Source organism: Halichoerus grypus, chromosome 10 (assembly GCF_964656455.1).
Source record: "Halichoerus grypus chromosome 10, mHalGry1.hap1.1, whole genome shotgun sequence".
Classification (NCBI taxonomy): domain Eukaryota; kingdom Metazoa; phylum Chordata; class Mammalia; order Carnivora; family Phocidae; genus Halichoerus; species Halichoerus grypus.
In genome coordinates this window covers 61,707,809-61,729,758 of record NC_135721.1, presented here as the reverse complement: position 1 = coordinate 61,729,758, position 21,950 = coordinate 61,707,809, and the positions used below count along the sequence as shown (strand labels likewise).

General features: G+C 34.1%; 1 protein-coding gene and 1 non-coding gene across 9 annotated transcripts in view; one reads left to right on the top strand and one right to left on the bottom strand.

Annotated features, from left to right (window-relative positions):
* FANCL (FA complementation group L) overlaps positions 1-21,950 on the bottom strand; it is an 88,057-nt gene that overhangs the window by 28,266 nt on the left and 37,841 nt on the right. For 6 of the 8 annotated variants that reach the window (XR_013441806.1, XR_013441807.1, XM_078056533.1 and 3 more), the window contains exons 6-7: positions 19,507-19,603; positions 14,638-14,706 (exon numbers count right to left, since the gene is read on the bottom strand). Coding sequence is in view for 6 of the 8 variants with exons in the window: in XM_078056533.1 (XP_077912659.1) it covers positions 14,638-14,706; positions 19,507-19,603 (166 nt within the window). In the remaining 2 variants the exon portion in view is untranslated. The remainder of the gene's footprint in view (positions 1-14,637; positions 14,707-19,506; positions 19,604-21,950) is intronic. The other 2 variants (XM_036117103.2, XM_078056536.1) reach the window with 1 other exon arrangement.
* LOC118551355 (U6 spliceosomal RNA) lies at positions 8,619-8,725 on the top strand. Its single transcript, XR_004925025.2, has one exon. It is a non-coding gene; the product is annotated as a U6 spliceosomal RNA (small nuclear RNA).

Below are 21,950 nucleotides of genomic sequence, written 5' to 3'. Positions count from 1 at the left end.
AGCCATTACAGAATGACTATAGCAACTACCTTTAAAAAAAAAAAAAAAAAGATTAAAGAAAGACACATCTGTCAAGTGCATGTTGAAAATTAGTAGGCACTCTCATATGTGGTCCTTAGCTATCCTATATTATAGACCATTAAGAAAAAAAAATCAACACCAAGCCAATTAGGAGAGGATTCTGAGTAGATGGCTAAGCAGAAAGGACCAGGAATCTGTCTTCCCACCTAGACATTTACACTGATAGAATCTGTCTGATATATTTTGGAACTCTGGAGTCTATTGAAGGCTTGCAAATTCTATCAATTTCAGCTCTTAGCTTGACAGAGGCTACCCATCACCCAGCCCCATGACAGGCAGCCCTGCAGGTACTCCAGGAGCAACTTACACACAGCTTACAGGAGGTATGGTAGGTAAAGGGATCTGTCTTCCAAGTAACAGCGATCTGTGTTCGGACCCAACTGCGGCTTCTAATCTCGGAGGGGTAGACAAAGAGGCAGTCGGACATTGCTGATGCACCTCCTCCCATTGTTGCAAGCCCCTCCTCCTCCTGAAGTGACTTACAGAATATTTAAAGAGCCAGTGCCCTCCCCCCTCCACTTCATTTTTCTTTTTTTCCCCTTTTGGGAATCAGACATTAGAGACACAAACATTTCAAAGTAACTGCATAGACAAGGGAAATGTGGAAGTCACTGTGAAAGCCCAGAGAAAGATGCAGGCTCAAAAATGACCAGGAAACACACTAAACTTATACCACAGGCTGATCCTTAGCACAGAGACAGCTTATAACAATCAAAAAAATAAAAACAAAATAAACAATGGGAGATTTTAATCTTTCTTCTCTAGGGAGAAAGGGAAATCCAATTTCTAGAGTTACCTCACTATTAGAGTATCCAGTTTTCAACAACAAAATTACAAGGCATAAAAGAACAGTAAAGTGTGGCCCTGATCCAAAGGAAAAACACGTTACAGCAACTTTCCCTAAAAAAGATCTGAGAGTAGATTAGACAAAGAATTTGAAAGAGATGGTCTAAAGTAGGCTTTCAAAATTAGAGAGATGTGGAGAAAGTCAAGAAAATGATGAACAAAATGGAAACATCAATAAATAGAAAGAAAACCTAAAAAGAAACCAAAAAGAAATTGTGGAGCTGAAAGTACAATGACTGAAATGAAAAATTCACAAAAGGAATCTAAAGGCAGATTTGAGCATACAAAAGAATCTGAGACCTTAAAGACAAGATGTCAACTATCAAATCTGAGCAACAGAAAGCAAAAAGAATGCAGAGAAGTGAGCAGAACCTAAGGGAACTGTGGGACAAGTTGACCAATGTATGCACTGTGGGGACCCAAAAGAAGAGAGGAAAGTGGCACAAAGAGAATATTTGAATAATGTCTTAAAATTCCCAATTTTTTTTTTTAAAGATTTTTATTTATTTATTTGACAGAGAGAGAGAGAGAGCGAGAGCAGGAACACAAGCAGGGGGAGTGGGAGAGGGAGAAGCAGGCTTCCTGCCAAGCAGGGAGCCCGATGTGGGACTCGATCCCAGGACCCTGGGATCATGACCTGAGCCGAAGGCAGACGCTTAACGACTGAGCCACCCAGGCGTCCTAAAATTCCCAATCTTGATGAAAGACATGAATATAAACAAGATATCAACAAAGTCCAAGCAAGATGAAATCAAAGAGACCTACACCAAGACACATTATATTCATGCTTTCAAAGCCAGAGGCAGACAGTCTTGGAAAAAGCAAGAAGCGACTCATCATATATTAGGGACCCTCAAAAACAATCAGATTTCTCATCAGAAATTTTGAAAGGCAGAAAAGGCAGTAGGCTGATATATTCAAAGTGCTTAAACAAAACAAAAACAAAAACAAAACTGTCAACCACGAATCTGTATCTAGCAAAACTGTCCTTTATCAGTGAGGAAGAAATTAAGACATTCCCAGATGAACAAAAGTTGAAGGAGTTCTCTATTAGAATCACACTGCAAAAAGTGCTAACGGGAGTCGCACAGGTTGAAATGAAAGGACACTAGACAGTAACATGAAGTCCTTTGAAGAAATAAAGATCTCAGTAAAGGTAATTACATGGGCAATTATAAAAACTAGTATTATTGTAACAATGGCTTAACTCCACTCTTTGTTTTCTATAGGATTTAAGAGACTAATACATTTTTATAACAATTATTAGACTAAAAGCTAGACTTATTTGTAACTTTGGTCTGTAACTCCGCATTTTGTTTTTGACATAACTTATGAGACAAATGCATTTAAAAAATTATTAGTTTAGTTTGGGGCACGCATGTATAAAAATGTAACCTTGTGACATCAACAACCGAAAAGCACTGGTACAGAGCTGCCAAGGACCAAAGGTCAGGTTATTGAAGTTAAACTGGTACAAATCCAAATGAGAGAGTTTCAACTTCAAGATATTAAATGTAATCCCCATGGTAACCACAGAGAAAATAACTACAGAATATACACAAAAAGAAATGAGAAATTTAAATGTTTAACTACCAAAAAAAAAAAATCAACTAACTCTAAATAAGTAATGCAAAAAAATGAGAGACAAAATAACTATATAACATGAAAAACAGCAGCAAAATGACAGAAATATGTCCCTCTGTATCAATCATTACTTTAAATGTAAATGGATTAAACTCTCCAATCAAAAGACAGATTTTAGTAAGAAACAAATGTGACCTTGTACATATTTTGGCAGCTAAAACTCTTCAGGGCTACTGATGGGTGATCCCCAAAATTAGTCTTAACTTTGCTGCATGCAGAGAAAGATTTCTCCTTTCATGTTTTCTTTTGGCCGGGGGGGGGGGGGGGGGGGGGGGAGAAGGGTATTGCAAAAATACTCATTTTGACATTACAGGGACTCTTTTGTTAGAGCTCCTCTCCAACAGACATTAACATTTGAGCAACAGCCACGTGGTGACTGTATCCACTCAGTTGACAATGGCATTGAACGTAGCTAGCTTACTTCTATCACTATGGTTTTTTGAGCCTGCTCTTATGTTTTCAGAGGTGCAAGGAGTATATTTTTGCACTAAAATCTAAAGATACTTTAAAAAACACTTCACAAAAACAGTCCTTTGTCATTATTTAGTCCTTTGTCATGTGTTTGTACATTTTTGTATGCTAATTTATGAATGATTTTTTTTCAATAAAACATATGCAACAACCAAAAATGAAAAACAAACACAGGTTGGCTAATGGATAAAAACACATGATCCAACTATATGCTGTCTATAAGAGTCTCATTTTAGAGACAAAGAGGTTGAAAGTGAAAGGATGAAAAAAGATTATTCCATGCAAATAATAGCCAAAAGACAGCAGGGATGGCAATACTAATTATCAGCCAAGATAGACTTTAAATTAAAATAGGTTACAAGAGACAAAGAAGGACTTTACAGGCCCATCTTCGATATACTGTGGATTTGGTTCCTAACCACTGCAATAAAGCAAATGTCACAATTAAGCAAATGTGCATTAAAACAAATCAAATGAATTTTTTGGTTTCCCAGTGCATATAAAAGTTATGTTTACACTGTATTATAGCCTATTAAGTATGTAATAACATACGTCTAAAAAATGTAAATACTTTCATTAAAAAATACATTATTGCTAAAAGGTGCTAACTATCCTCTGAGTTTTCAGAGTTATAATCTTTCTGCTGGAAGAGGGTCTTGCCTCGATGTTGATGGCAGTGGACTGATCAGGGTAGTGACTGCTGAAGTTTGATGTGGTTATGACAATTACTTAAAATAAGACAAAAATGAAGTCTGAGGCATTAAGGGACTCTTCCCTTCACAAACAATTTCTCTGTAGAATGCAATGCTGTTTGATAGCATTTTACCCACAGTAGAACCTTCGACATGGGAGTCAATCCTCTCAAAACCTACCACTGCTTTATCAACTAAGTTTATGTAATATCCTAATCCCTTGCTGTCATTTCAATAATCTTCACAATGTCTTCACCTGGTATAGACTCCATCTCAAAAAACCACTTTCTTTGCTCACTCCTAAGAAAAACTCCAATCCACTAAAATTTGATTATGAGATTGAAGCAACTCAGTCCCACCTTCAGGCTCCACTTCCAAGTCTAGTTCTCTTACTATTTCCATCATATCTACAGTTCCCTCCTCCACTGAAGTCTTGAACTCCTTAAATTCTTCCAAGATGGTTGGAATCCACTTCTTCCAGACTCCCGTTCATGTTAATATTTTGACCTGTCCCATGAATCACAAATGTTCTTATGGCATCTAGAATAGTGGATCCCTTCCAGAAAGTTTTCAATTTACTTTGCCTAGATCTATCAGAAGAATCACTACCTATGGCTGCTATAGCCTTACAAATGTCTTTCTTAAGTAATAAGACTTGAAAGTCGAAATGACCCCTTAATCCACAGGCTGCAGAATGGATGTTGTTAACAGGCATGAAAACATGAATATCATTGTACATCTCCACCAGAGCTGTTGGGTTGCCAGGTACGTTGCCAATGAATAGTAATATTTTAAAAGAAATTTCTTTCTTTCTTTTTTCTTACCATGTTGTAAACAGATGTGCTGTCACCCATGTTTTGTTGTTCCATTTATAGAGCATGGGCAGAGTAGATTTAGCATCATTTTAAGAGCTCTAGGATTTTCAGAATGGTAAATAAGCATTGGCTTCAACATAAAGTCACCACTTGCATTAGCCCCTAACAAGAGTCAAACTTATCATTTGAAGCTTTGAGGCCAGACACTGACTTCTCTCTCACTATGCAAGTCGTAGATGGCATCTTCTCCCAATAGAAGGCTGTTTTGCCTACACTGAAAATCTATTAGTTAGTGTAGCCACCTTCATTCACTATCAGCTAGATCTGGATAACTTGCTGCTTCACCTTGCACTTTTATGTTAGGCAGAGGACTTCTTTCCTTAAACCTCATGAACCAACCTCTGTAGCCTCAAACTTCCTCACCTCTTCTTTGCCCTCATAAAATTGAAGAATCAAGGCTTTGCTCTGGATTAGGTTTTGGCTTAAGAGAATACTGTGGCTGGTTTGATTTTCTATCCAGACCACTTAAACTTTCTCTGTATCAGCAATAAGACAGTTTTGCTTTGTTTGTTCACTGCAGTAGCACTTTGAATTTCCTTCCAGAACTTTTCCTTTGCATTCACAACCTGGCTAAGTGTTTGGCTCAAGAGGCCTAGCTTTTGGCCTATCCTGGTTTTTGCCATGCCTTCCTCACTAAATTTAATCATTCCCAGCTTTTGATTTAAAGTGAGAGACATGTGACTCTTCCTCTCACTTAGAGGCCATTTAGGCTCATTAATTGGCCTAATTTCAAAATTTCTGTATCTTGGGGACTAGGACAGCCAAAGGAGAGGGAGCGATGGGGGGGAACGTGCAGCATGTGCAGCAGTCAGACACATTAAGTCTGCCATCTGACATGGGTGCAATTCCTAGTGACTCAAAACAATTACAATAGTCACAAAGATCACATCACAGATCATCATAACAAAAAATGAAAAAGCTTGAAATACTACAAGAATTACCACAATGGGACCGAGACACAAAGTGAGCAAATGGTATTGGAAAATGGCACCAACAGACTTCAAGACAAGATTGCCACAAAACTTCAAGTTGTTAAAAAACTCATTATCTGTGAAGCAAAATAAAGCAAAGTACAATAACAACAAAGTATTCCCGTACACTAGACCCCGCCTAACTCTAGCAAAAGCTCCAGTCTTATCTCTAACTCTGACCACAGGGTACGAAATGCTGTGTAATTGATGCATTATCTCCTATAATTTCATGTCTTTGTTCTTTGGCTAATGCAGTTCTCCCCTGAAGTATCATCTCTCCTCCCAAACCTAACTTCTCATTCCTCAAGACAACTGAGCTCAAGTAACATCTTATCCAGAAAACTTGCTTGACCACATCAGGTTAGATTACGTGCTTCTATTCCACCTTATCAAAATGGTTCATCCTAATAACACATTTTATTGAAATTATTTTAAATACCTCTTTCCTCATCAGACTGAAAGTTAATCCTGAAAGCCTATCCTAGGTATTAGAACCTAATTCACTTTAACATCCTCAGAATCCACGTCAGTGTTCCACATATAGTAGATAATAAATGTATGTTACATTTAAATTGTTTCCTACTGAAAAATGTTGCTCCTTGCTTTTCCGTTTATGTACTTTTTCAAGGTAACTATTAAGGAAGACTTGACCATGACAGCTATACAATTTCATCTAGTAAAGCACTAAAAATAGGACAGAACTTCCCTAGTAGACTTTTGTAAGTTCTTCTTTATCTTACCTAAGTTCTATAAAGGTCCAAAGAAACTTGAACGTTCCACACTAATCCCCTCCATATTACACAAGTGGGTGGGAAAATATGAGGATTTATTTGTTTTGTCACTTGCCTATAGTTGGAAATGTGGAACTCCATTCATACTTAGCATATTTAGAAATTTCAATATTTCTCTTTAACTAGCAGCCCAGTGGTGAAAGCAATGAAAAAATTTTAACATTCCTTGATCACAACTAGTTTATACATCAGAATTCAAACAAAGTAGTAACTATACATTTAATATTCTATAAAAAGAGGGTAAAAGCTATTAGGTAAGGAAGGTGGATTAAATACACACACCTAATTTCAGTCCCTCCCCAAAACTCATTAAAACTATGTTGTTGCTGTTTTTCCTTTAACGCACAATCTCACAAAAAACAGGGAGAACTGGAGAGGCAACAAGAACAAAATTTTGGAAGCAGAAAAACAAAGGGATTGCTCATATAAGCAGAGGTGCAAATTCCTAAAAAAGTTAAGAAATGCAATCTGGCAATAAACAATAGACACTGGAGATCACATGTGTGTGAGCAATAGATAAATATAAAATACACCATAACCTGAATGTATTTTAAGAACAAAGGACTAGCTTAACATTAGGAAATCAAATGATCAATTCACCACATTTACAGACTAAAGGAGAAAACAATTTAACTTTCTTAATATATAGAAAGAATATATTTGACAAAATTCAACTTTCGTTCATAACAAAACTCTTAGCAAACTAGAAATAGCAATAAATTCCATTAATAATTGTTAAAGGACTTTAGTACAAGAAATATATAGACAAAAATCTACCTAATAACAAAAACTTTAAATTTTTTTTTTTTTTGAGATCTGGAACAAGACAAGAATATTAGTGTTTACTATTTATATTTCACATTGTATTAGAAAGCCTACCCAGAGCAGTAAGGGGGGGTATAAAGATGGGAATAGAGGAAATGAAACTGTCATTACAAAAGACAGGATTATGTTCACAGAAAAAATCCAAACGAATTTACTGATAAATCATTAGCTAAGAGTTTAGCAAGGCTACTAGACAGAAAATCATTTAAAAAAATAGATTTGTAGGGGCGCCTGGGTGGCTCAGTCGTTAAGCGTCTGCCTTCAGCTCAGGTCATGATCCCGGGGTCCTGGGATCGAGCCCCACATCGGGCTCCCTGCCTGCTCTGCAGGAAGCCTGCTTCTCCTTCTCCCACTCCCCTGCTTGTGTTCCCTCTCTCACTGTGTCTCTCTCTGTCAAATAAATAAAACCTTTAAAAAAAAAAAAAAAAGATATACATCAGCAACAAACAAAACTGAAGGGGGACAAAATGACCACTATACACAACTAAGAATGGCCAAAATTAAAAAGTCTGAAAAAAACAAGTGATTAACTAGGATATCATTTTTTGCCTCTTAGCTCCAAATCCACTGTCATTACCTGTTCTGTGATAATGGAGGTTTACCCTATAAGCATGTCTCTTTAACAGCTACGTGATATTCAGCCCTATCAGTAGAAGATGGCATCAGGTTAAGTGCTTACTAATTCAGGCTGTGGTTTCCTGTCCACCAGCCTTGGTCAACTTAATACCTCAGAGGAATGTCTTCTGCTTGCTCAGAAGCAGAATGCTGGAAGAGTCTTCTCCAAGAAATCTGACCAACCAATCAATCATTCCAAAAAGACCTAAAGGTATTGACATTAGGCATTCCTCATTACGAGATCTAGTCAGATGACTCTACAATAAAGTTGACAAGCCCCACGCATGCACTCAGAGCTTCCAAACAGCTTATTTTTTTAATTTTTTTTTCCAAAGAGCTTTTTATATCTGACGTTTAATCATGAGCAGATGACCAAAGATTATAAGCACAGAAAAAGAGCAACTCAAGGAAAAACTACTTAGAGGAGAAAAACAGTATATCTCTAGGGAAAAAAAGAATATACACCCATGAAGTAAACTCTCAGAAATTAACATGACAAAAGTAAAAAAAAAAAATTCAACAGGAAGGTTATTAGGTAAATCTCATGAAATTCCCTCGAAATAAAGTCAACAAAAACCTAATATAGATGGCTAAGAAGAGATATAGCCAAGTGATGGAAAACTGGGGGTTGAATGAGTTTCAGAAATGAAAAAGTAAGATAATTGTTAACTCTAGGAATAACAAAAACCAGGTAACAAAGGAAAAATAATAGTTAACCACATGGCTTATCTCTGCATAGCATGTACACATGTTCATAATGTGAACACTGAGTACTGATATAATCAAAATTAAAGGATAACTGTTTGGGTGCTCGCTACAGCAGCACATATACTAAAACTGGAACAAGACAGAGAAGATTAGCATGGCCCCTGTGCAAGGATGACACACAAATTCATGAAGTATTCCGTATAAAAAAATTAAAAATTAAATGAAAATGGAAGATAACTATTTGGGGAAAAACAGGAAGATAAGAAGTATATATGTGTGTGGAGTGGGAGCAGGTAAAAGAAGCAGCAAACCCATCTATAGGGGAAAGTTAACAGATAATGCCTAAACCAAGCAAACAAAAAGCAGTATAATTACAAGAACATGCAATAATATAAATAATATTAGAGCACCAAAAGGATCAGCTAACAATCAAAAGTCGTTGACCCTGCAGAAGGAGAAAAAGGTGGGAAGGAGGCTAGGAAATGCTCTTTGGTCTAAAAAGAAAACAGCACCAACAAAAAAACCCTGTAACCTAACTCTTTAATCCATGTTCTTACGTAACTTTAATAAAAGTAAAAACTTTAAAAAGAAAAAGAAAATGAAAATAGCTTGCCCATATTCTCAGGTAAAAATGATTTTTTTAAAAAAGCATTCACAGTAGCAAAAAAAATTTTTTTAAATACTTAGGAATAAATTCAACAAAAATATGCAAAATGTAGATTAAGAAACCAGTGCTACTTAACAGAGGGACCTAAATAAATGCAGACATAACCAGTTCCTAGATTGTGAACACAATAGTTCTTAATTTGATGGATAAATGTAAACCTAAATATAACTAAAAACTAAATGATTCTAATACCTGGAATAAATGCACAACATTACCAATGATGTTTTAAAAACTGAAATATTTGAAGTGACTAGCCTAGTTTCAAAGCTATTATCCAGTGAGAATACCATTCTAAATGAAGGCATTAAAGGTGATTTTATATTTTCTTAATTTTGTTCATTCGTATTTACTTTCTCTCTCTCTCTTTTTTTTTTAAAGAATCAGTGCAGGGTACTTTTAAAATAAGTTATTGGGAAAAAAAAAAAAAAGGTAGTTAATAAGTTACTGAGTCCAACAGATCACATTGATACTTCTTCTACCGTATCACATGATCTCAATAATGAATTAAGTTTCTTTGTTTTGGTCCTTTTGATGTCTCTTTAAACATACCACTAGGGCAACAATAAAACTGCCAAGAAGGCAAAAAGCGTATTTACTTGACCAATTTAAGAGTGAACAAAAATCCAGTATTAGGAGTTCTCCAACAAAGACAGCAAAGAGAAAAATGGAAAGAAAGATAATCTAGTAATGGGTCAAAAAAGAAAGTTCCACAGGATCCTTAGAGTGGATTGTGAGGGTTCTTCCCCCAACACTGTTTATTTTAAATCGAATTTCTTTTTCTTAGAATCTCTGTGAAAAAGAAAAAGTTCATTATTTCCATATACATATGAACTGAGGCAAAGGGCAGTCACATGACTTGTTTGAAATTAAACAATTAAGTCAATGACTGAACTGTAAACAGAACCTAGGATACCCAACTGCTAGTCTGCCGCTCTAACTAATGGATCGTGCTCCCTGCTATGTAATAGGACTGTTTCCTTTAATGACAAATTCTTCATTCACCATCAGCTTATCAGCCAGAGGCTTCATCATTAGTTTTGCTATTCTTGCATTCATGGCATTCTAAGAATATGAGATTTCCATGATAAAAAATATAAAGACCACTGTTTATTATACCATACCAAATCTGAAAATTCCAACTGCCATGGCAAGGATACTTCACCAAGCCTGCACTTAATGGCACATTTATAGGTAGAACTGCCTTTTTTTTTTTTAAAGATTTATTTATTCATTTATTTGAGAGAGAGAGAGAGAGAGAAAGAGAGAGAATGCAAGTGAGGTGGGGAGGGGCAGAGCGAGTCCTAAGCAAGTGCGAGCTGGGCGCAGAGCCTGACATGGGGCTCGATCCCAAGACCCTGAGATCATGAGCTGAGCCGAAGCCAAGAGTCAGACACTTAACCGAATGCACCACCCAGGCACCCCAATTAACACCTATTTTGGGTTGGTCAGTGAGCTAGAGAAAATGAGTTTTGTTCTTACAGACCCCAATATCAGCGCACTTAAAATCGTACATTAGAGCATTCTATGGTGTCATTAGTCAACAAAATTCACATACATGCCCTGCATGTAAAAGTCCAAGAGGCAGCAGGTTGTTAAAGACACATGGAGCATCTGTGATGCTAGAAAGTAGACTAAGCTAAAAATGACATGCTCTTATATTCTATGCTAAATCTATAAAAGAAAATTTATCGGGTAAGCAAAGTAAATATCTGAAAAGAGGTATGCAGTCGCTTGTCTTTGAGAAGCACTTTGTGTTTCTTTGGCACAGATCACGGCGGCAGTAGTAGCGGCAGCCCTGCCCTTGGTGCTGATTTCTTACCACTCTGAACGCCTCCTCTGAGCCAGAATACACTGGCTGTTGCTGATCCTGCTGTGAGACACCTGCACTGGCTACTAGGCTTGTCATGACGCACAAAACCCTACCATCTTCAGCTTGACATTGTGCAAGTTATAATTACTCATCCAAATGAACATGTCAGAGCAGCAGCAGCAGACCTCTCATCAGAGCAAAAGAAAAATACATCAAAACATTATCAACGCAGCAGGAAGACAGGGACCATAAGGAAAATTACCCATTTTTAATATGGATGCCACAAAGCCATGCCTATTATTTCACAAAAAGAAAGGAAAATAAAGATCTTCCAAGTCTGAAGTCCAGAAACACTGACTCCAAAGAGAAAATGTACAAAACAAAAACAGACAAGGATTATTTTTTTAATCAATTGTCTGGAACCTATGTACAATCTCTTAAATATAAGTTTGCTGTTAGACTACATTTATTTTGCTTAAGAACCACAACTGTTTAAAAATTGTTAAGAAAAAATAACTCTCACAAGCAGAATTATTTCCAACAAATCAATGAAAAAAGATCATAGACGGAAAAGTAGTCTGATATTGCTTACTTTTAAAACATAAACTAATATTGCCAATACTCTTATCACGTCTAAAAGACTTGAGAGCTCAAACCACTGGTAGTATCACCAAAATGCTTATGACGTACTGCTAGACTCTAAAATAATAAATAAATATTTTGAAAAATTTCTAAATTTTAATAGCAAATATAAAAGAAAAACTGAAATCACCTCCAGATCTAAACAAATGAAGACACATCCAAATACTACAAGCATATATAAAATACACAAGTGTAAATAAGATTCCTATCTCCTACTTAAATACGAAGAAAAACCATACTAACTTTTAGGATGATAGGAAACTATCTTTTCAGAACAAGATATGAAAGATTTTCCCATGCAAGACACAAAAAGCAGAAATCACAAGGACGAGACTGATAAATGGGACAACACTGAAAGTTAAACTTCTGACTGACAAAATAGGTTACATACAAAGGTAAAAAGTACTCCACAGAGAGAAGATACATCCCATATAACCAACCATCGGTATCCAAATTAAAAAGGAATGTTTACAATAAGAGAAAAAATTTTAAATAAGCAAAGATTATAAACACAATAAAAATGATTTCAATTCTTGTTAAGAATTAAGGTCAGGCTAAGTAAGACCTGGAAAAGGATTTGGAGAAGTAGATATTACATGCATTGCTGGGTAGGGGTATAAATTTATACAACCAATTTGAGAAGGCAATTTGGCAATATTTAGTAATCTCGAAGAGGTACATTCCCTTCAATCCAACATTTTCTCTCTGCATAAGCCACACTAAGAGTCTCATATGTGTACAAGAAAATGTAAGGATGTTCACTAGAGCACAACTTAAGAAATTGTGAACAACCTTATCAGTAGTGCAACGAATAAATTAACTGATGGATTCATATAATGGAACTATTTAAAGCATTTAATGTACTAAACATGCAAAGATCATAGTTAAATCTCAGAAGCAATGCTGTATAAAAAAATTCAGACAGCCAATACTACAGAATATGGCATGAACAAATGTAGCAAGAAATATGCATGGATAGCACATGCATCAATTTCAGGGAGGTGGTTACCTCCAGAAAGGGAGAGAAGGAAAGAAAGGGAAAAGAGGAATAAGGTCTTAGTTGTTCCTAGAACATTTTACTCCTAAGAGAGAGACAGAAGTAAGAGCTAGAAATGAAACGAATGTGACAAAAAATTAACATCTGTCAAATCTGAGTTGTGGATATAAAGGTATCCAAATTTTTCTGTGCTTTACTAAGGATCTTAGTATATTCTTTAATTAAAAAAAGATTGTAACATTCCAGTTACTACTAATTCATTCTTGGAGCTAGTACAAAACAGAAAACTTGCTGTATGACCTAACTAAATCTAAAACTCATCCCATGCTTAAATGTGCAAGGCATTGAGCTGCTGTTAAATAGGGATAGAAAATTTGAAAGAAATTATCCGCAAAGATTTTCCAGTGTGTTGAAATCACAAAATAATTTTGCTAAATGATAGGATAAGGTAAGTGCTAAACAGTCTTTTTGTGAAGATGCAAACTTTTACACAGATTTAAGACTGGGAAAAACTTGTATGGTTATCTACATTAAAAACACTACAAATTCATCAAAAATATAGTCTTCGACTTGGGATTTTGATACATATTAGAATGTAATCTAGAGACAGCATATCTGGAAAGAATACAATCCAGGTACAGTGTTATCTCATAATCTCACATAAAATATAAACAAAGTTTACAGAGCCAAGTAGGAAATTTATGTTTAAAAAAGAGGAAAATATTTTAAAAAGAGGAAAGCCAAATAGAAAATGTATATTTAAAAAAGAGGAGAAGTTTCTTTTTTAAAATAAAAAATGAACACACTGTTTCTTAGGTATTTATAACCTATATCAGAATACCAAAAGCAAATTACAGGGTTCTTCCTCTCTTTTATTTTGCTGTGTTTTCTCAGTTTCCATTGAAAGGAGGGACTGTTGTTTTTAAAGGAAAAAAATACGAAAAATAATTTTTAATATATATGCATAATTAAAGTGACATCTGAACCTACACAACACTATTTAAATCCTATTAGGTGTTTTTAAAAACTAACTTCATATACAATTACTGTGTGTATATACTTAAAAAATTAGGCATAAATTTTCCCTTGACCCCATCAAAATTTCATAACAAAAATACAGGTAGCCTCTAGAGAGTATCTGTAAGATGTCAGTAGGAATTCTTTTCCCCCTCTTTGGATGAGAACAGAAATGTTCTCTCCATTTTGCTACCAACTGCCACAATTTACTTGGTGAAAGAAGGACCAAGCCGGTCATCCTTAGATTGTTCTCGGAATCTAACCACCACTCTGTCATATCTTCAAAAAATCACACACACGTAATGTCAATGTTCGTACTATTGAGAACCTTATATCTACATAATATTACCATTTACAGTGTACTTCTAATTTCATCTTCTTGTTAGACATCAACTTTTGAGAAATTAAAATGACAGAGGCAGGAAAAAGAATCTCTTATATTCTTTACACAAGTACAAATGTCCCAAAGCCCATACAAAAATGTAGTCTATGCTGAAGGATGAATTATGGACAACCACTTTTAAACAATAAAAACTGAGTGGAAATGATTTGTATTTTCAGCCATCACTCATTCTTCTCTGAAAAAGATTCTCTGATATTATGACATCAATATTAACCTTTAGCAATCTAAAAAATTCACCCAACTTTCCACTTACTGTTCACTGCTTTGTAGAGTTCTTTACGATTTAAATTCAAAGGAAAATTTCTGTCAATAGACCTTCATATTTATCTAATATGAGGCATAAACATATAAAGACTGGATGGTGTGTTTATGTGGGAGGGGAGGGAGAAAGTGGACATTAACTACTAGGAAATATGGGGGAAGAAAAAGCACTCTGAAATTTCTGTTTATAAATAAATGCTTACAACAACAACAACAAAAAAATCGCTTTAAAACTATAATGGCTATATTGGCTATAATCTATAACCTATTCTCATAATAGAACATGCTTTTTAGCTACTTAAAATAAATTTAAGAACTTACCTGTGGTGTCCAGGAAACAGAAAATGAAACAGGAAAATCCACAAAACAATCTGGTGATTCTGCAGGGTACTATGAAAAAGCATAAAATTAGGTCATTTTTGCTTCTGCGTGACAATTTCACATGAAGTATTTTAGAAAACTGAATAGGAAAACTTTTATTATCAATGCACATGTATTATATATAAATATTTTGATTCTACTATTATAGAAAATGTCAGCTAAATAATAGTCAACTTATGCTCAGGAGGTACAAAGTTTGGTGATTTGGGGTGCCAAAGCAATAGGTTTTGAGTAAAGAATAATGAATTAATTCAGTCAGTGTCAGGTTAGCTGCTAATTGTAAACTGAGGGGTGAACCACACAGGATCTCAGTTTCTTTATCTTTAAAATGATAGATCAAACTGATATTTAATTGATATTTAATTTCCTTTCAACCTAAAATTTAATCTCCATCTCCGTCACTATTTAAAAAGGCAGTATCTGTTAAAAGAACCAAGAAGTGTACAAAAAAGTATAAATCAGTTAAAAGAAGTATTTTCCACAATAAAGCAATTACACTTAGCAAGAATATAATAAATAAAAAGAATGAAATGCCTTCTGGTTATTAAGGAAAAATAAAAGTAATAGTTTTAAGAAAAACCTTTTCATTGTCGATAAAAAGAAAATTAATTCAATAGCTTCATACAAAAAGTGACAGTCATTAAGGACAAATTAGGTGTCTAAGTTAAGAAAGACAAAAGGCAGTTTTTCTTAAAATCAATTTTGTTATTAGAGAATTATACTACATGACTTCTGTAAAATCCAATCTGGATTCTTGAAAGTCACATGTAATTAAAGAATACTCATTTCTTTTCATTAAAAAGCAAAATTTACTAAAAGAAAATTAGTTTTGGGAAAACTCCTAGCTCTCATTTGACAAAATGTTTAAAGTAAGTTTTAGACTTTCACTTTCTTCAGACTCTTCTTTTTCACTACTTCGCTGAATAAGCAAATGGGTTCCAAAAATTATCACTATAGTATTTAGCAAACATCAGCCCATCTGAAGTCAATGTTTTGAAAAGAATTAACATTTAGTTATAGTAAGTAGTTTGCTAAAAAGAAACTTATCAACCTATACTCTGATGGTTATCTGGCTACGCAGAACTGGTAACACAAAGGCAAATATACAGGAAATTATATAAAAATATAATAAGGCTCTAATTTGGAGAAAAAGAAAAAAGAAAAAAGAAAAAGGTCAAGCTGAGATTTAGGAGGAAGCTCTATTAAACTCAAAATATCAGATGATGTACTTCATCATCTGATGATGAAGTACTGGTCTACTTCTTTTTTAAAGAAAAGATTATCTCAAAATAAGTGCAGACAGAGACCTTAACTTTCTCTCGTTTCCAGTTCTGCTAACCTGTGTGTTCTTGTACAAGTCATTTCATTTCACTGGCTGTTTGATATATAAAATCAATGGAACTCAATTAAAAGTGTTATCAAGTCTTTCCCCTTTAACATGTTAAGATTCTATAAAAATTATAATGCACACTTGAAACCTCCGTGGTCAAAAATGGAATATTTACTTCATTTTGAGTTTGTTTTTTTTTTTTAATCTCCTACTCATGTTGACAATGAACAATATCAACTTAAATTATCAATCTAGGTAAGAGTATGAAGTTAATAAGATGTTTACTATATTTAGATGAACCAAAGTAAAATACCTGTGACTTTGGAAGTCATTTAGTACATACAGCACATTATTTTAAAAGAGAATATGATCTCCTACATTAAAATAGGACTCAATATAGTGAATAGTACATATATACTGTTAGAGAGACCTATAAATAGTTAAACAAAAAAGCAGATTATAATAAACTTTGTATGATTCCATTTATATATGAGTCACATAATTTCTGAGATGACATCTTCAAATATATTTTATGTGCAATTATACAGACATACAAGTATATATATAATAAATTAATTGATCTATATAGGTGGCTTTATTATATATCTATTGTGAGTTAAATGCAAATATGTATGTTAATTATATTCATGTTCAAGATCAATTTTGTTTATACCATAAACTTTACATAACTGTATAGATCCTAAAAAACAAACTGATACACTTCTGGATGATTAAACATGAATTATGAAGCAGCATCCTAGATATTTCAGAATCGTTTGTATTGTAAAACTACAATATAGATAACTAAATGAAATACTGTCAAATAGCTATCAAAATTCAGGTGGTTTTCAATAGTAAGTTGTATAGGTATATAAAAACCAGAGACTAATTGCCAAGTTTTACTTCAGCAGTCTAACTGACAACAATAAAAGCTCCACATAAAGGAATATTAATTGAAAAATAAGTAATGCTTATTTTTAATGAACATAACAGTTTTTTCAAATCTCACCGGAAAAAAACCATCAAACCAATAACTACAAAAGAATACAATTATTATATAATATTAAGTAAATATTTTCATCATACACACACACACACATATATATATATGATATTTTTTAGATTGTATAGCATATTGTTCTAAGAAAATTTTTAACCCAATCCCTTCTGTGATTGGACCATCTAAGCAGTAAGGCTTCCTTGAAGTAAACACATACAAACTGTAGCAAATTACAAAAATGGCCAGCAGACACAGAGTGCCCAGCTTCTGAAACACATCTGCATTTTTCAAGTAGTTCTGATCTTCGCCAAAGCTGAAGAAGCCCTGGTCTACTTCTTTTTTAAAGAAAAGATAATAGTTCCAAACTATAGTTCAGCATGTATTGTAAATATTGCATAGAAATACACCTACAAAAATGACAAAATTCAACTATTTCCCTTATATTTCTTTTTGACTTATATATTCACTTTTAATAAAGAGTGTTTAATTAAAATTGGTATTGTTTTCTTTGAGGGCTGAACACAGTGAGGGGGAATGGCAGATGAGGGGGAACGGCAGAATTGGGAGAACAGGTGTTCAAGAGAAAAAAAATGAAACAAATGTGTTCCTTTACTATGTATCAAAAAATATCAAGTAAAAGAAATAAAGGTTTGTATATTTATAAAAGTAAGTCTGCATTAAGGTTTAAAAAAAATCAGCTTGACTTTTAAAATTGTTTTAATTGTGATTTTGCACTATATATTCTTAACATATAGCTTCAGCTATCACTGTTTTTAACTGACAATCCTAGACCCAAATATTCCTAAAGAAATAAATTACCACATCTAAAATACAACTTTGGTCTATGAAAACTGAACTAAATGGACAATTAAAAACTCTAATAAATGATACCAACATAGATTCATTCATTTCCACTCTTTTTTTTTTGATACAGATTTTTTTTTCTTAATTCCTTCCAGATTTAAATAAAGCCTTCTCTTTTCTCTTGCCAGGGAATCCATAATAGTGTTTCACAGCTATCAATGCTACAAAAACTTGAAAACATTCTTCACAGAAATATTAAGTGTCACCTTATCTACCCTGAAAAGGTGTAAGAAAAAGTAAAAAGGATGGGCCATACTAGCAGCTACAACCTTCCTCCTGATACTACCACTAATATCATTAACTGGAATAATAAAATCTTGTTCTTGACAGAATATCCTTAGTAAAAGCTTGTAAATATAAGGCTATTTAAAAAACCACCACCACCACCCAGAGTCAGGACAGGATGCATTTAAAATTTTTCATTTTGGTCTTCACAACAGCAAAGCAATTTTTATCAATGTACAAAGTACAAAATACAAGCAATTAAAACTTTGAAGTAACTGACAGAACCCTTGTGATCTTTGGAAGAATAAAGGAAGATTTCTCCCTGATCTTAAGGGAAGGAAAAAAAAAGCTCACCTTTAAAATTTAAAAAATAAAAATTTTTTCATTTTGACAAAAGTCTCCATGTAACTTCTTTTACAAATAAGATTTCTATCCCACTAATATTTTCAACACTTATCACACATGAATCTTAAAACTATACCTGAATATTCTGTGAGAAAAAGAGAGAATGAGTCATTTCTCAACTTGTCTGATAAAGAGGCACTATAAGATACCAACTTTTCTGTGTCACCCAGTTCAGCTTTATATATTAATTTTCTCTCATGGAAAGCTTAAATGCCAGACACATTTTTAAAACGGACAAACACAACTAATCTTTTCATCACTATAATCTTCTGAAACAGAGTTGATTGATGACTCCTAGGAACAATAAAAAAAAGTTAAATGTCCTGGTTTTCTCAAGTTCTAATGTGTCCCTAGTGATTACTAAATAAATGATTAATACGCTGAACTTGCTTATTCTACTTATTTCTCAAAATTCACAACCTAGAACTAAAACATAAAGATGAAACAGCTATGTTTCGTGCCAATAAAATTAGTAATTATAGATCACTAGCCTGTAAAGAATCTATAAATGGAGGTATAACCTTTGCAAATTCTTAAAATACAGAAGTAAAATTTCAGCCAAAACAAGGAATAAAAAGGTATACATATGGATGTGTTTGGCGAGTGGGTTGGTGCTCAGAAATAAGAACTACAAATGTAATTCATAATAAGAGTTGAAGACAAGAGACTTTAGTGAAACTTTACTTGGGATAGCGGAAACTTTCAAATTTTTTCTTTGTTCAAGGTACTTTGAGACTGCCCAATCTTATTTGTAATGTTTCTTTATTATGAGGTCTGTATTTTGAGCAAATTTGCAGTAAAAGAGCAACACAAAATTATGTCTAGGCTTTTGGAAACCTAGTGGGTAAATTTTTTGAGCTTCCCAAAATAAATTTTTTAAAGTACCAGATATCTTTTTAGAAGCTACTACCCTACATTGAAAACATTCAGAGTTCATTTCACAAAGTATTTCCTGACCATAATAACAGTTTAATGAAGCACATACCTTTGCCTTCAACTTGAGAGTAATTAGATGCTTTCTACCAGAAGCATCTTCAGCTTTTAACTTGATGGTACTGAGACAAGTATCCACATATACAAGTCTGGTGAATAGAAGGAAATAAAAAATGATCATACTAGGGAGGGCAAAGGTGGGGGAGGGGAAGTTGGAGGATGGTAGGATTCAAAATGAAAATATTTGCTGTATTCCTATGAATCCATTACAAAAATTAATCAGAGGAATTTCTGCATGCCAGCCCTTTATGCAGCTATAGATTTACCGCCGTTAATACACCAGCCTGGTGCTTAATGCAGTCATAGATCTCTGGATTATTTACAATGTGTGTCAAGGCTCATGCTGTGGTCAGTGAGCACTATGTTTCGGTTTTCCATCACTGGAACCTTTGGCACACACAGCATGTTGCTGTCAGCCTCTACTTATGTACACATTAAACTTCCTGTCAAACTCTTTGATCCATTTCTGTAGTTTCATACAGTATGAGACTTTTATGCTTCCTTTATTTGTTTTTCTCTTCAATGAACTTCTCCTTTATTATCAATAATGTTAGTGTACAAAAGTCTGGCTGATATTAATTCATATACTCAATTGATCCTCCAAGGAAAATGTTATATAAGCACAGGTACAGTCTAATCTGCTAACAATAAATTTTCTTTCCAGGCAATATATAGCTTCTGACATTTAACCTGGACACGTATTCAAGATGACTAATATTTTAAACCTATAGCACAGCACAATTGTTTTTGGCTTTAAGTTGCTCTAAATGCATGAATTTTCTACAACGCAAACCAATACCCTTTGAAATATATCATTTTGTAAAAATATGGTCCCCTGAGTAGCATAAGCTACTGCCAAAAAGGTTCAAATTCAGCAGTATATTTACTAGCGAACTGGGCATGTGGATATTTTTTGACATTTTTACAATACTATTCTCTTGTAAAGATAAAAAGTAGCCTAAGAGTATTGTACAACTTATCACCCGGACTGATGGTGAGACCCATTAGAGTTCAGAACTAACATTAGCTTCCTAACCTAGAAAACATTTTTTTTAACATTACTATATGCCATTTAGTCACTGGCCAGATATAATGGTAAAATGGGTCAATTTCAAGAAATGCTGGGCAATAGCTATGGAACACTGCTGTAATGAAAAACAGATCTAAATCTGAAGAAGATACATATCTTCAATAGTAGAATCAAAAAGTAAAACAAAACAATCTTTTTTTAAGATTTATTTATTTATTTGAGAGCGAGAGAGAGAGAGAGAGAGAGAGAGTACAAGCAGGGGGAGAGGCAGAGGGAGAAGGAGAAGCAGACTCCCCGCTGAGCTGGGAGCCCGATGCGGGGCTCAATCCCAGGACCTGGAGATCATGACCTGAGCCAGAGGCAGATGCTTAACCATCTGAGCCACCCAGGCGCCCAAAACAAAACAATCTTTATCAACAGAAGAAATTTGTATCAGAAACTATGAAAAGTCTAGAGTCTTAGAAAACAAATGAAAGTAAAATTATTCTAGAAAAAACATTTACATTAGAATATCAATAACTTTATATAATTATTTTCTTACAGCTGTATGTGTAAACATCTCAAATCCGTCTTCCCCCAAAAATTTAGAACATGAGACTTTATCACATGTGTCATCAATAGGACTCTAAGGTTCAGATATATGGGCATCTGACTCTGAAAACATCGACAGTTCAGATTCAAGATATTGAGATGAGCCCATGCATTTATATCCTCGAATCACCAAAACAAAAACAAAGCAATTTTTAAAAGTTATAAATAAACCCACAGCTAACAAAAAGAACAAGAAGGAATAAACATCAACAAAAGAAATTTCCAACAGATACTATAAAAATGAAAAGTGGTTAGTAAAGCACTGGCTGACAAAACAGATTAGAAGAGGAAGAAAGAAGGCTCCAGGAGGAAGAAACTGGCCAAAAAAGAAAAGTATGTAGAATATGTAGACTAGAGGGTATGACCTATATACAAGACACAATTAAGAGGAAAAAAAAAAAAAAGAAACCAAAAGGGATGAAGGAATTTTAAACTAAGTTATAAACAATAAAGCTATGACGAAAACTGTAATTGCTCTACCATTAGCTTTTCAGTGAAAAGTATTTATGTAGTCATTAAAAATTTAACGGCTTACTAATTACAATTTTTAGAACCCAGCAATAGACAAAAGCTAAAAGACTTAATTATAGCTACAGAAACTAATGTAAATATATTTGACCACGGCAATTTAAAAAGTAGAGATGACAAAAATTGAGAGAAGGGAAAAGATATGAGGGAGGAAGATTAGGAACACTAAAATATGTAATTGCTAATTTGAGAGTAAGAGATAACATCTTTAATTGAAGGGACATGATGGAAGTTTACGAAATTTTAAAGCAAATAGAAGAAGAATAGTGAAGAAGGGAGAGAAAAGG